Source organism: Coregonus lavaretus (genome assembly GCF_964263955.1).
Source record: "Coregonus lavaretus genome assembly, chromosome: 1".
NCBI lineage: Eukaryota > Metazoa > Chordata > Actinopteri > Salmoniformes > Salmonidae > Coregonus > Coregonus lavaretus.
The window spans coordinates 60,615,823-60,629,962 of NC_139988.1; the positions used below are offsets into that span (position 1 = coordinate 60,615,823).

Consider the following 14,140-nt stretch of genomic DNA (forward strand, 5'->3'; position numbering starts at 1 on the left):
CCAGCTGTGTCATAGGCTATTTGAACAAGGGATAAGAAGTAATCAGGTAGGCCTATTTTATGACGTTTCCACTGGATCTAAGCATTACATTTTTTTTCCCTTTCAAGCCAAGTGGTTATCGAAAGGGAGAGAGCTGGAAAGACTTTTCAAATAGGCTACATTGAGGAACTATTGTCATTCTCAATGGATGTAAAAAACGGACTTCGTTTACTTGCTGTTTGAGGTGAAAAACAAAATACTTTGAGAAGCTCCACAGCTCATTAGTGGTGGTGATACTATCAGATCCCCAAATGGGCACATTTATAAGCCTACATTTGTGCACAGGCCAGGTAGCCTAGGCCTACTTCTATGCGTAATCAGGTGCGTGTCCTTACTCAATATTCGCAGGAGCTCAACATTGACAGGAGCGCTCCAAACAAAATACAATTAATACATTGACAACTCTTAAATAGAATGAAATAAACCTTAACTTGTTTCTCAGAAGTGTAGCCTAGGTTGTGCGCTCTGCAAACAACGTGTCCACTCCGACCATGAGAACTGTAAAAGACTGTAATAATAATATATTGAATGTATTAACAGAAATTACAGTAACCAAACAAACATTGTAGATTAGAAATTATGGGAATTTACGGTAAATGTACTACTGGTGATACTGGTGTACCATCCCTGCGGCCTCCGCAATGGATTAGTCCACTGAGACAGGTGTCAATCAAGACATGTGCCATGAAAAACAAACAACTGAGTTAGGAAGGACGCCTGTATCTTTGCAGTGACTGAGTGTTTTGATACACCATCCAAAGTGTAATTAATAACTTCACCATGCTCAAAGGGATATTCAATGTCTGGTTTTTGTATTTTTACCCAACTACCAATAGGTGCCCTTCTTTGCGATGCATTGAAAAACCTCCCTGGTCTTTGTGGTTGAATCTGTGATTGAAATTTACTGCTCGACTGAGTGACCTTACAGATAATTGTATGTGTGGGTACATAGATGAGGTATTTGTATTTGTATTTATTATGGATCCCCATTAGCTGCTGCCAAGGCAGCAGCTACTCTTCCTGTGGTCCAGCAAAATTAAGGCAGTTACATATTTAAAAAAACATTACAATACATTCATAACAGATTTCACAGCACACTAAGTGTGTGCCCTCAGGCCCCTACTCCACTACCACATATCTACAAGACAAAATTGTGTACGTGTACGTGTGTGTATGGAGCATATGTTATCATGTGTATGTATGCATGTGTCTGTGCCTATGTTTGTGTTGCTTCACAGTCCCCGCTGTTCCATAAGGTGTATTTGTATCTGTTTTTTAAATCTGATTCTACTGTTTGCATCAGTTACCTGATGTGGAATAGAGTTCCATGTAGTCATGGCTCTATGTCGTACTGTGCGCCTCCCATAGTCTGTTCTGGACTTGGGGACTGTGAAGAGACCTCTGGTGGCATGGCTTGTGGGGTATGTATGGGTGTCTGAGCTGTGTGCCAGTCGTTCAAACAGACAGCTCGGTGCTTTCAACATGTCAACACCTCTCACAAACACAAGCAGTGATGAAGTCAATCTCTCCTCCACTTTGAACCAGGAGAGATTGACATGCATATTATTAATGTTTGCTCTCTGTGTACATCCAAGGGCCAGCCGTGCTGCCCTGTTTTGAGCCAATTGCAATTTTCCTAAGTCCCTCTTTGTGGCACCTGACCACACGACTGAACAGTGCGATAAAACTAGAGCCAGTAGAACCTGCCTTGTTGATAGTGCTGTTAAGAAGGTAGAACAGCGCTTTATTATGGACAGACTTTTCCCGATCTTAGCTACTGTTTTATCAATATGTTTTGACCATGACAGTTTACAATCCAGGGTTACTTCAAGCAGTTTAGTCACCTCAATTTGCTCAAGCTCCACATTATTTATTACAAGATTTAATTGAGGTTTGGAGTTTAGTGAATGATTTGTTCCAAATACAATGCTTTTAGTTTTAGAAATATTTTGGACTAACTTATTCCTTGCCACCCACTCTGACACTAACTGCAACTCTTTGTTAAGTGTTGCAGTCATTTCAGTCGCTGTAGTAGCTGACATGTATAATGTTGAGTCATCCACATACATAGACACTCTGGCTTTCCTCAAAGCCAGTGGCATGTCATTACTAAAGATTGAAAAAGGTGATGTATCCACAATATAGCATAAGGTGTAAAGCCATAACACATACGTTTTTCCAGCAGCAGACTATGATCGATAATGTCAAAAGCCGCACTGAAGTCTAACAAAACAGCACCCACAATCTTTTTATCATCAATTTCTCTCAGCCAATCATCAGTCATTTGTGTAAGCGCTGTGCTTGTTGAATGTCCTTCTCTATAAGCATGCTGAAAGTTTGTTGTCAATTTGTTTACTGTAAAATAGCATTGTATCTGGTCAAACACAATTTTTTCCAATAGTTTACTATGGGTTGGTAACAGGCTAATTGGTTGGCTATTTGAGCCAGTAAAGGGGGCTTTACTATTCTTAGGTAGTGGAATGACTTTCGCTTCCCTCCAAGCCTGGGGGCACACACATTCTAGTAGGCTTAAATTGAAAATATGGCAAATAGGAGTGGCAATATCATAGTTCCTCTATGCCGAAAGAGTCCATAATTGAAACCAGACCCTAGTCACTGTGTTGCCTAGGATCAATTTTCGAGATTAAGCATCCCACATGAAGAAACACTATAGTATACTATGGTATACATACTATAGTATTCGCTGTAGTGTTTAAACCAGACCCTAGTCACTGTGTTGCCTAGGGTTGGGTTTTCGAGACTATGGTCTATGGATAAGGCTCTTCAGATGTGGGTGCTAGAAATACCATTAGGATGTTCTAAACAGAGCACAGCTGAACGCTAACTAGGCAGTTAGGAAAGCAAAGGCTAGCTTTTTCAAACAGAAATTTGCATCCTGTAGCACTAACTCCAAAAAGTTTTGGGACACTGTAAAGTCCATGGAGAATAAAAGCACCCCCTCCCAGCTACCCACTGCACTGAGGCTAGGAAACACTGTCACCACCGATAAATCTACGATAATCGAGAATTTCAATAAGCATTTTGCTACGGCCGGCCATGCTTTCCACCTGGCTACCCCGGCCACCAGCTCTGCACCCTCCGCTGCAACTTGCCCATGCCCCCCCCCCCCCCCTTCTAAAATTCCTTCTAAAATTAGCCGCCGAAATTGTCGCAACCCCTATTACTAGCCTGTTCAACCTCTCTTTCGTATCGTCTGAGATCCCCAGAGATTGGAAACCTGCCGCGGTCATCCCCTTCTTCAAAGGGGGTGACACTCTAGATCCAAACTGTTACAGACCTATATCCATCAAACCCTGCCTTTCGAAAGTATTTGAAAGCCAAGTTAATAAACAGATCACCGACCACTTCGAATCCCACCGTACCTTCTCCGCTATGCAATCTGGTTTCCGAGCTGGTTATGGGTGCACCTCAGCCACGCTCAAAGTCCTAAACGATATAATAACCGCGATTGATAAAAGACAGTACTGTGCAGCCGTCTTCATCGACCTGGCCAAGGCTTTTGACTCTGTCAATCACCGCATTCTTATTGGCAGACTAAATAGCCTTGGTTTCTCAACTGACTGCCTCGCCTGGTTCACCAACTACTTCTCAGATAGAGTTCAATGTGTCAAATCGGAGGGCCTGTTGTCTGGACCTCTGACAGTCTCTATGGGGGTGCCACAGGGTTCAATTATTGGGCCGACTCTATTCTCTGTGTATATCAATGATGTCGCTCTTGCTGCTGGTGACTCTCAGATCCACCTCTACGCAGACAACACCATTTTGTATACATCTGGCCCTTCATTGGACACTGCGTTAACAAACCTCCAAACAAGCTTCAATGCCATACAACACTCCTTCCGTGGCCTCCAACTGCTCTTAAAAGCTAGTAAAACTAAATGCATGCTCTTCAATCGAAACGCTGCTTGCACTCGCCTGCCCGACTAGAATCACTACTCTCGGCGGGTCTGACTTAGAATATGTGGACAACTACAAATACCTAGGTGTCTGGTTAGACTGTAAACTCTCCTTCCAGACTCACATTAAGCATCTCCAATCCAAAGTTAAATCTAGAATCGGCTTCCTGTTTCACAACAAAGCCTCCTTCACCCATGCTGCTAAACATGCCCTTGTAAAACTGACTATCCTACCGATCCTTGACTTCGGCAATGTCATTTACAAAATAGCCTCCAACACTCTACTCAGCAAATTGGATGTAGTCTATCACAGTGCCATCCGTTTTGTCACCAAAGCCCCATATACTACCCACCATTGTGACCTGTACGCTCTCGTTGGCTGGCCCTCACTACATATTCGTTGACAAACCCACTGGCTCCAGGTCATCTATAAATCACTTCTAAGCAAATCCCTGCCTTATCTTAGCTCATTGGTCACCATAGCAACACCCACCCGTAGTATGCGCTCCAGCAGGTATATCTCACTGGTCATCCCCAAAGCCAACACCTCCTTTGGCCGCCATTCCTTCCAGTTCTCTGCTGCAAATGACTGGAACGAACTACAAAAATCTCTGAAGTTGGAGACACTTATCTCCCTCATTAACTTTAAGCATCAGTTGTCAGAGCAGCTTACTGATCACTGTACCTGTACACAGCCCATCTGTAATTAGCCCACCCAACTACCTCATCCCAATATTGTTATTTACATTGTTATTTATTTTGCTCATTTGCACCCCAGTATCTCTATTTGCACATCATCTTCTGCACATATATCACTCCAGTGTTAATACTAAATTGTAATTATTTTGCACTATGGCCTATTTATTGCCTTACCTCTATAACTTACTACATTTGCACACACTGTATATAGATTTTCTATTTTCTATTGTGTTATTGACTGTACGTTTTTGTTTATTCCATATGTAACTCTGTGTTGTTGTTGTTTTTATCGCACTGCTTTGCTTTATCTTGGCCAAGTCGCAGTTGTAAATGAGAACTAAATTAAAAAATTTAAAAATACAAGAGCAGCACACACCTAGGCAGAACTGGATTCAAATACTTTTTGAAATCTTACAAATACTTTGAGCATTTGCTTTATTCTGCCTAGAGTGCCAGGTGGATGGGGTTTGCACTTTTGGGACTTTTCTATTGGTTACATTGCAACAGGCAAGCTCAATCAAGCATATACACATTATTTCAAATGATTTCAAACAGTATTTGAACCCAGGTTTGCACCTGGGCCACCCACACTGTGAGAAGACCATACTGTACTTAGGTACCTGTGAGAAGGTATTCTAATCTAAACCTGTCCAAAGCTGTCTGTCAACTATTCGCTCACATTGAAGGACTATGGGAGTGCAGTGGGTTAAAACTCAACATTGAAGGACTATGGGAGTGCAGTGGGTTAAAACTCAACAACTCAACTCTTTCTTTCTTTCTTTCTTTCTTTCTTTCTTTCTTTCTTTCTTTCTTTCTTTCTTTCTTTCTTTCTTTCTTTCTTTCTTTCTTTCTTTCTTTCTATCCAGGTGCTAATCCGGTGTGCGTGTGTGTGTGTGTGTGGGGGGTGTGGTGCGTGCGTGCGGGCGTGTGTGCGGGTGTGTGTAAGCAGCGCAGGTGGCTAATTGGAGTGGAGATCAGGTTTCTCCCACATATGTGCTCCTGACTGGGTACTCTATTCTGTGTGGTGGTGCGCTCAGGGGCACACAGGGGCACATTTCCACACACACACACGAGATACACATTCTATGTAATAAGGAAAGATGTATACAGAAACCAGGACAAAAATACGTGGACTCATTACAATTCAACAGAATTTCGGGGAATAAACTGAGGGAGCTTATGTTTATATTTACAGTACATGTACAATAAGTGGATTGGTGTGATTTAGAGTGTGTGAGTGGTTGGCTGTGGAGGTGGATCCTTACACACCGGTAGGGCCTGCGGTAATCACATTATACACTCTTAGAAAAAAGGGTTCCAAAAGGGTTCTTCAGCTGTCCCCATAGGAGAACCTTTTCGGGTTCCATGTTGAACTCTCTGTGGAAAGGGTCCTACATGGAATCCAAAAGGGTTCTACCTGGAACCAAAACGGGTTCTTCAAAGGGTTCTCCTACAGTGAGGGAAACAAGTATTTGATCCCCTGCTGATTTTGTACGTTGGCCCACTGACAAAGACATGATCAGTCTATAATTGTAATGGTAGGTTTATTTGAACAGTGAGAGACAGAATAACAACAACAAAATCCAGAAAAACGCATGTCAAAAATGTTATAAATGTATTTGTATTTTAATGAGGAAAATAAGTATTTGACCCCTCTGCAAAACATGACTTAGTACTTGGTGGCAAAACCCTTGTTGGCAATCACAGAGGTCAGACGTTTCTTGTAGTTGGCCACCAGGTTTGCACACATCTCAGGAGGGATTTTGTCCCACTCCTCTTTGCAGATCTTCTCCAAGTCATTAAGGTTTTGAGGCTGACGTTTGGCAACTCGAACCTTCAGCTCCCTCCACAAATGTTCTATGGGATTAAGGTCTGGAGACTGGCTACTCCAGGACCTTAATGTGCTTCTTCTTGAGCCACTCCTTTGTTGCCTTGGCCGTGTGTTTTGGGCCATTGTCATGCTGGAATACCCATCCACGACCCATTTACAATGCCCTGGCTGAGGGAAGGAGGTTCTCACCCAAGATTTGACGGTACATGGCCCCGTCCATCGTCCCTTTGATGCGGTGAAGTTGTCCTGTCCCCTTAGCAGAAAAACACCCCCAAAGGATAATGTTTCCACCTCCATGTTTGACGGTGGGGATGGTGTTCTTGGGGTCATAGGCAGCATTCCTCCTCCTCCAAACACGGCGAGTTGAGTTGATGCCAAAGAGCTCGATTTTGGTCTCAACTGACCACAACACTTTCACCCAGTTCTCCTCTGAATCATTCAGATGTTCATTGGCAAACTTCAGACGGGCCTGTATATGTGCTTTCTTGAGCAGGGGGACCTTGCGGGCACTGCAGGATTTCAGTCCTTCACGGCGTAGTGTGTTACCAATTGTTTTCTTGGTGACTATGGTCCCAGCTGCCTTGAGATCATTGACAAGATCCTCCCGTGTAGTTATGGGCTGATTCCTCACCGTTCTCATGATCATTGCAACTCCACGAGGTGACAGTTATTTTGTGTTTCTTCCATTTGTGAATAATCGCACCAACTGTTGTCACCTTCTCACCAAGCTGCTTGGCGATGGTCTTGTAGCCCATTCCAGCCTTGTGTAGGTCTACAATCTTGTCCCTGACATCCTTGGAGAGCTCTTTGGTCTTGGCCATGGTGGAGAGTTTGGAATCTGATTGATTGATTGCTTCTGTGGACAGGTGTCTTTTATACAGGTAACAAACTGAGATTAGGAGCACTCCCTTTAAGAGTGTGCTCCTAATCTCAGCTCGTTACCTGTATAAAAGACACCTGGGAGCCAGAAATCTTTCTGATTGAGAGGGGGTCAAATACTTATTTCCCTCATTAAAATGCAAATCAATTTATAACATTTTTGACATGCGTTTTTCTGGATTTTGTTGTTGTTATTCTGTCTCTCACTGTTCAAATAAACCTACCATTAAAATTATAGATGGATCATTTCTTTGTCAGTGGGCAAACGTACAAAATCAGCAGGGGATCAAATACTTTTTTCCCTCACTGTATGGGGACAGCCGAACAACCCTATTAGGTTCTAGATAGCACCTTTTTTTCCAAGAGTGTAGGCTCTCTCTCTCTCTCCACAGTAATGGTCCACAGCTACACACTCACTGCAGAACAAATCTCATAGTGCAGCCTGGCTTAGCCTCTAACAGGCCAATCAGGTAACTAAACACACCATGACAGGTGTGGAAATATTTATGAAAAGTAGAAAATATGGGTAAAGCTCTCCTGCTAACACGCGATAACCTTTCTTTTGTGATTTATTAATGTCACACTGTTGCCTGGCTCAATAGAGCAGCCTGGCTCAGAAGTGTGTGTGTGTGTGTGTGTGTCTAATCCCATTGACTGTGATTCTTTTGAAGACCATGATGCAAAGGAAAGAATGAGAAAAGGCAACTTGGTAGTAATGTGGCCAAATTGCCAGGGGGCCCACAGTGTGTGAGATGTCAACAAAGATAACAGGATTATGAGTGAAGCAGCATTTACAGAGAAGCGGAGCCCACACACATAGACTAAACACATACACACAAGACAAACGCGTACAGACAGCAAAGACACACACACATCCATGATAAAACTGAACGGGCAAAAACACCTATAATGTTGAGGGTGAAGTTGGTGTTGCTGCACACATGGCCGGCTGCACTCTTGGCACAGCAGTAGTACAGGCCGTTGTCGTCGGGGCTGGCGCTCTTGAAGGTGACGGTGTGCTCCTTGTTGTTGATCTGATGGGTCTTTTCTGTCAGCCTCACCCCATCTCGGAACCACTGGCAAGTGGGCCTGAGGGGGGAGGAGAGGGGAGGAGGGGAGAGAGAGAGAGAGTGAGGAGGGCATGAGAAAGGTCTCTGACTGAAATGTTGACAGTAAAAGTACAGAGGTAAAATTGTGTGTGTACAAGCTATTTGTTTTATAGAATGTCAGTTTCGGGGCTGTAATTCCATGCATCAAAAGCGAGAAATGTGTGTGTGTTAACCCTTTACTTAACGTAAAGAGGGGTGAGGAGGCCATGAGAAAGGTCAGGAGGGAGACCTTTGACCTTTTGTCTTTTCAGTATGGAGGCCAGAGCAGTTTTTCAGTACAGTTGTTGTATGTAAATGAGGCACAGGCACCCCTTGAACTCTGAACTCAAGGTGAAGGAAGAGAGGAGGGGGGGAGGGGCTCACCGCGGGTGTCCGTCAATGTGGCATCGCAACATCACTGGTGCAGAGCTCTCGATCTCCGTGGCTGGCTCCTTCAGGGTCACACCCCCACTTTCCAACCCTGTTAATGGAGAAGAAGGGGGGGGGGGGGAGAGGGAGAGAGAGAGAGAGAGAGAGAGAGAGAGAGAGAGAGAGAGAGAGAGAGAGAGAGAGAGAGAGAGAGAGAGAGAGAGAAGAGAGGAAGAGAGGAAGAGAGGGACAGAAGGAACATTGAGTTGTGGTATTACTGTATCCAGGCTAACTCTGATGTTAATGGATCTAGCAAGCATCAGACAAAGTATCCAGGCTAACTGTGATGTTAATGGATCTAGCAAGCATCAGACAAAGTCACTTTGACAACACAGAGACATGGGCAGAGGGAGACCCAAAGATCAACCACATCAACATTTATCTGGGCTAGGGACCTGCCTACATCAGCATTATACAGCCATTTATTCATTGTGTGTGTGTGTGTGTGTGTGTGTGTGTGTGTATATGCGCGTGTGGAGACAGACTATATTGACTTTCCCAGTTAAAAGGGTCACTCAGGCTGTCAGAGGAGCCCATAAAGAGGAATTCAAGGGCTATCTGGACTCTCCATTTGTTGCTCTGTGTGTCAGGGGAATTTAATGTCCAGAAGAGAAACTGCCCTGAAAAGAACTGCAATGGTAACGACACAGAGCAAAATTCCTATGCAGTTTTGACCCACCAGTTATCTATTCGGAAGATTTGACAAAAATAGCACATAATTGTCGTTATATCAGATTAATCCGGCATACTGGCATGTATTGATGACGTAATGAAATGAGACCGGCAGATTCCAATGAAGCATGGCTAAACTTCCCTCGCAGCTCTTTTTTATTTAATCTTAATCTAACCATGGGAGTCAGTTGTCACGCCCTGACTCTGGGGACTCGTATTTGTTGAGTCAGGGTGTGTATTTTCTGTGTGGTATGTTCTATGTTGTATTTTCTATGTTTAGATCTAGATCGTGTAGATCTATGTTGGCCGGTGTGGTTCCCAATCAGAGGCAGCTGTAGCTCGTTGTCTCTGATTGGGGACCATACTTAGGTAGCCTATTGGCACTAGTGGGTTGTGGGATCTTGTTCCGTGTTAGGTATGTTTGGTTTGTGTACCTTGGACTTCACGTTTCGTTTGTTGTTTTGTCATTGTGTTTATTCTGAAAAATAAACATGTATGCATATCACGCTGCGCCTTGGTCCGTCTCGTCGATGAACGAACGTGACAGAAGATCCCACCAAACGAGGACCAAGCAGCGTGTTCAGTAGCAAACGCCGGGAATTCAACAGGAGGTTACATTAGTAGATGTCCTCCTCGGTTGGGGGAGAATTACGGAGGAGGAGGCCGTCCGTTACCAGAAGGCGATGAAGGAGGATGCCCAGGTAGGAAAGGAAAAACGGCACCAACAGTGCCGACGACGGAGACCCGAGAGGCAACCCCAATATTTTTTTTTTTTGGGGGGGGGGGCACACGGTGTGGACGATGAGGCAGCAGGAGGCCGTTAAAGGGCGGATCTGCAGGTTAGGAGAGGAGGCCACCATGTTACGGGGGCTATTGGTTCAGAGGGAGCAGGAGTTATTCGGTCAGAGGGAGGCGCTACAGGAGGCTATAAGGGAGAAGGAAAGTGTAGAGGCACGGCGAGAGGAGCTGGTTAGGCAGCAGAAGGAGCGAGGGTTAATAAAGGAACCCAGTCCCGCTCCTCGCACCAAGCAAGTGGTGCGTGTCGCCAGTCCGGTCCGGCCCGTTCCTGCTTCCCGCACTAAGCCAGTGGTGCGTGTTCCCAGTACGGCCCGACCCGTTCCTGCCCCTCGCACCAAGCCAGTGGTGCGCGTCGCCAGTCCGGCCCGTCCTGTTCCTGCTTCCCGCACTAAGCCAGTGGTGCGTGTGTCCAGTCCGGCACGGCCCGTGCCTGTTCCACCGGTGCCTGGTCCGGCACCGGTCAGCTGCTCCACTCCGGATCCAGAGCAGTCCGCTCCACCGGTGCCCAGTTCAGCTCCGGTCAGCTGCTCTACTCCGGAGCCAGAGCAATCCGCTTCACCGGGGTCCAGTCCAGCTCCGGTCAGCAGCTCCACTCCAGAGCCAGAGCAGTACGCTCCACTGGTGCCTGATCCAGCTCCGGTCAGCTGCTCCACTCCGGAGCCAGAGCAATCCGCTTCACCGGGGTCCAGTCCAGCTCCGGTCAGCGGCTCCACTCCGGAGCCAGAGCAGTCCGCTCCACCAGTGCCTAGTCCAGCTCCGGTCAGCGGCTCCAGTCCGGAGCCTGTGCAGTCCGCTCCACCAGTGCCCGGTCCAGCTCCGGTCAGCGGCTCCAGTCCAGACCCAGACGTCAGCCCCTCTCCAGGTTCGGGGTCTCCCATACCAGGGTCCAGACAGGGCTTGGTACTTCGTGGGAGGAAGGAGAGGGGAAGCAGCGTGCCGAGGTCCAGACCAGACCAGGGGCGCAACAGGGAGGTGGAGAGTAAGTGGTCGTCACGCCCTGAGCCGGATCCGCCTCCGAGGCGGAATGCCCACCCGGCCCCTACCCTGTTATGTTTATATTGTGCGGTCGGAGTCCGCATCTTTGGGGGGGGGGGGGGGGGGGGGGGGGGGGGGGTACTGTCATTCCCTGACTCTGGGGACTTATATTTGTTGAGTCAGGGTGTGTATTTTCTGTGTGGTATGTTCTATGTTACATTTTCTATGTTTAGATCTAGATTGTGTAGATCTATGTTGGCCGGTGTGGTTCCCAATCAGAGGCAGCTGTAGCTCGTTGTCTCTGATTGGGGACCATACTTAGGTAGCCTATTGACACTAGTGGGTTGTGGGATCTTGTTCCGTGTTAGGTATGTTTGTTTTGTGTACCTTGGACTTCACGTTTCGTTTGTTGTTTTGTCATTGTGTTTATTCTGAAAAATAAACATGTACGCATATCACGCTGCGCCTTGGTCCGTCTCATCGATGAACGAACGTGACATCAGTAAAGAACACATTCTTATTTCTCCTAGTGTTCCCCTAATAAACCCACACAAATATCAGATTGACAACATGAAGCAGTGAGAAACTGCCTCACGGATCCATTCCCACTGAAGTGTAACCAATTGATTTTAATAATGATAGAGCTTATTAGTCTTTGATTCTCCCCTGCTGTGTTGTGTGACTGAGTCTGCTTCCCAACTGGCACCCTACTCCCTATTTAGTGGACTACTTTGGACCAGGTCTGGTCTGGTCAAAAGTAGTGCACTATATAGGGAATAGGGTGCCATTTATGATGCAACCTCTGTATTTGCACTTAGTGAGCATGTAGGCTAATCGTTAATCATATAATGGCATATACAGTAATATGTGCCTGTATATTTGTCATGCTTGAATGTATGCATTTGATGTAATAAGGATGAGATAAAAATTTATGCACACATGACTGTAAGTCGCTTTGGATAAAAGCATCTGCTAAATGGTATATTATATTATTATTATTATTATTATCACTGGGCACATCCATTCAGCAAGAGTGCCTGTTTGTTTCTATCCAGTCTATGGTTTGTTGGGGCTCTGTGGGTTTCTACTCGAGTGTGTCTGTATGTGAGAGTGTGTGTGTGTGCCAGTGATTCTTACATAAGGGGATCCACTCATATGGCCTGTGTCTGAATAGTACATCTGTGTCTCTGCTGATGTTTTTGTCGTCTTTCAAATATGCATGGAATGAGACAGGATGGGGAAGGTGGGGATGGAGCGCTACTGTAAGGTCAGAGAGGGCGCTATAGAAAAGCCTGTCACAACGCATTACAGTCGCTGATAGCAACCCCCAGCACCCTGAGGAATCATGGGAAACTGTCTCTGCGGAAGCAAGGCAGGCCTCTGTCCCCCTCACTCCTCCACAGATGAGCCAAGCAGGCAAGGCAGTGCTCATTAGGCAACCCTGACAGAGCATGCCCCACTGTGTGTGTGTGTGTGTGTGTGTGTGTGCCTGTGTGTGTCTTTGTGTTTGCAGTACGTCTGATAGTGGAGTTGGGGATGCCGATTGGCTACGGCTGTCAGTCAAGTCCTCTACTGTTGAGTGGGTGAGGACGGGGCTCTCAAACTATGACCTGGGACCAGACAGACAGACCTGCCATTAGTGGTGCTGTGGTTCAATTCCCATGTTTCGAATAAAATATACTAGATAAATGGGTTGCCATCACATTGTCAACTCTACCGATGGTTGTCACAAAAGATGTTGCATTATATAGCGAATGTGCCCACTCTGGTATTGGCACATCCGCTCTAGCCCCAGCTCGCAGTAGATAGCCTACAGTACGGGCAGGCCTATAACCTACATGATGACATTATCATGGACAAAAGAGCAAGATTATTTGTATTTGTTAAACGACAGCCAAGCATCGATCATCATGTCACCAGAATAAGACCCTTTACAGCAGGGGTGTCAAACTCATTTTAGCTCAGGGGCCACATGGAGGAAAATCTATTCCCAAGTGGGCCGGACCGGTAAAATCATGGTATATATAACTTAAAAACAACAACTTCAGATTGTTTTCTTTGTTTTAATACTATCAACATAAAACATAAAGCTGGAGCCTGAGGACAGTGTGTCCAAAATAGTACAAGCACAACATCACTATTAATCATAAAACACCTCAAGTTTATTTGAAAATTCTAAAGAAAAAGAACACACAAACATACAATGCCTCAGTGATTCACAGAACTGTTTCACAGATCACAGAACTATATCAGGGTGTCATTTCTCAGGCAGAAATGTAGATAAAAATAATGAAATCCTGTTCCCCAAACAAGTGCAAGAACCACAGAGTCAAGAATAGGTTAAATATACAAATAAAATAAAATCAATTAAAAACAATAGCACATCAACATAAAAACATATAAACATAAAGCTGGAGCCTGAGGACAGTGTGTCCAAAAGCACAACATCACTATTAATCATAAAACACCTCAAGTTATTTGAAATTCTGAGGACAAACAACACACAAACACACAATGCCTCAGTGATTCACAGAAGTATATCACAGATCACAGAACTATATCAGGGTGTCTCATGCAGCACTTTAAGTGGGGTTGCATAATTTATTTGACTCCTGATACCTGGCAACTTTTAGCTTTCACCAGCGCATCAATATCAGGCATCACATCCTGAGTGGCAGCCAACTTCAGGATGTGATTCAAGTGCTTGTGCGTGAGCCTTGAGCGCAGCTTTGTTTTATTTATGCTCATTACAGAGAACTTGCTCACAAAGATATGTGGTTCCAAACATGCACAACAGTTTTGCAGCGAGGGCT

The 14,140-nt window shown here is 45.3% G+C and overlaps 1 protein-coding gene across 1 annotated transcript in view; it reads right to left on the reverse strand.

The window, feature by feature from the left end:
* The window catches only part of ptk7b (protein tyrosine kinase 7b), a 246,799-nt gene that overhangs the window by 80,212 nt on the left and 152,447 nt on the right, over positions 1-14,140 (reverse strand). Inside the window, exons 3-4 of the mRNA XM_084171249.1 lie at positions 8,838-8,934; positions 8,270-8,454 (exon numbers count right to left, since the gene is read on the reverse strand). Coding sequence (XP_084027375.1) covers positions 8,270-8,454; positions 8,838-8,934 — 282 coding nt within the window. The remainder of the gene's footprint in view (positions 1-8,269; positions 8,455-8,837; positions 8,935-14,140) is intronic.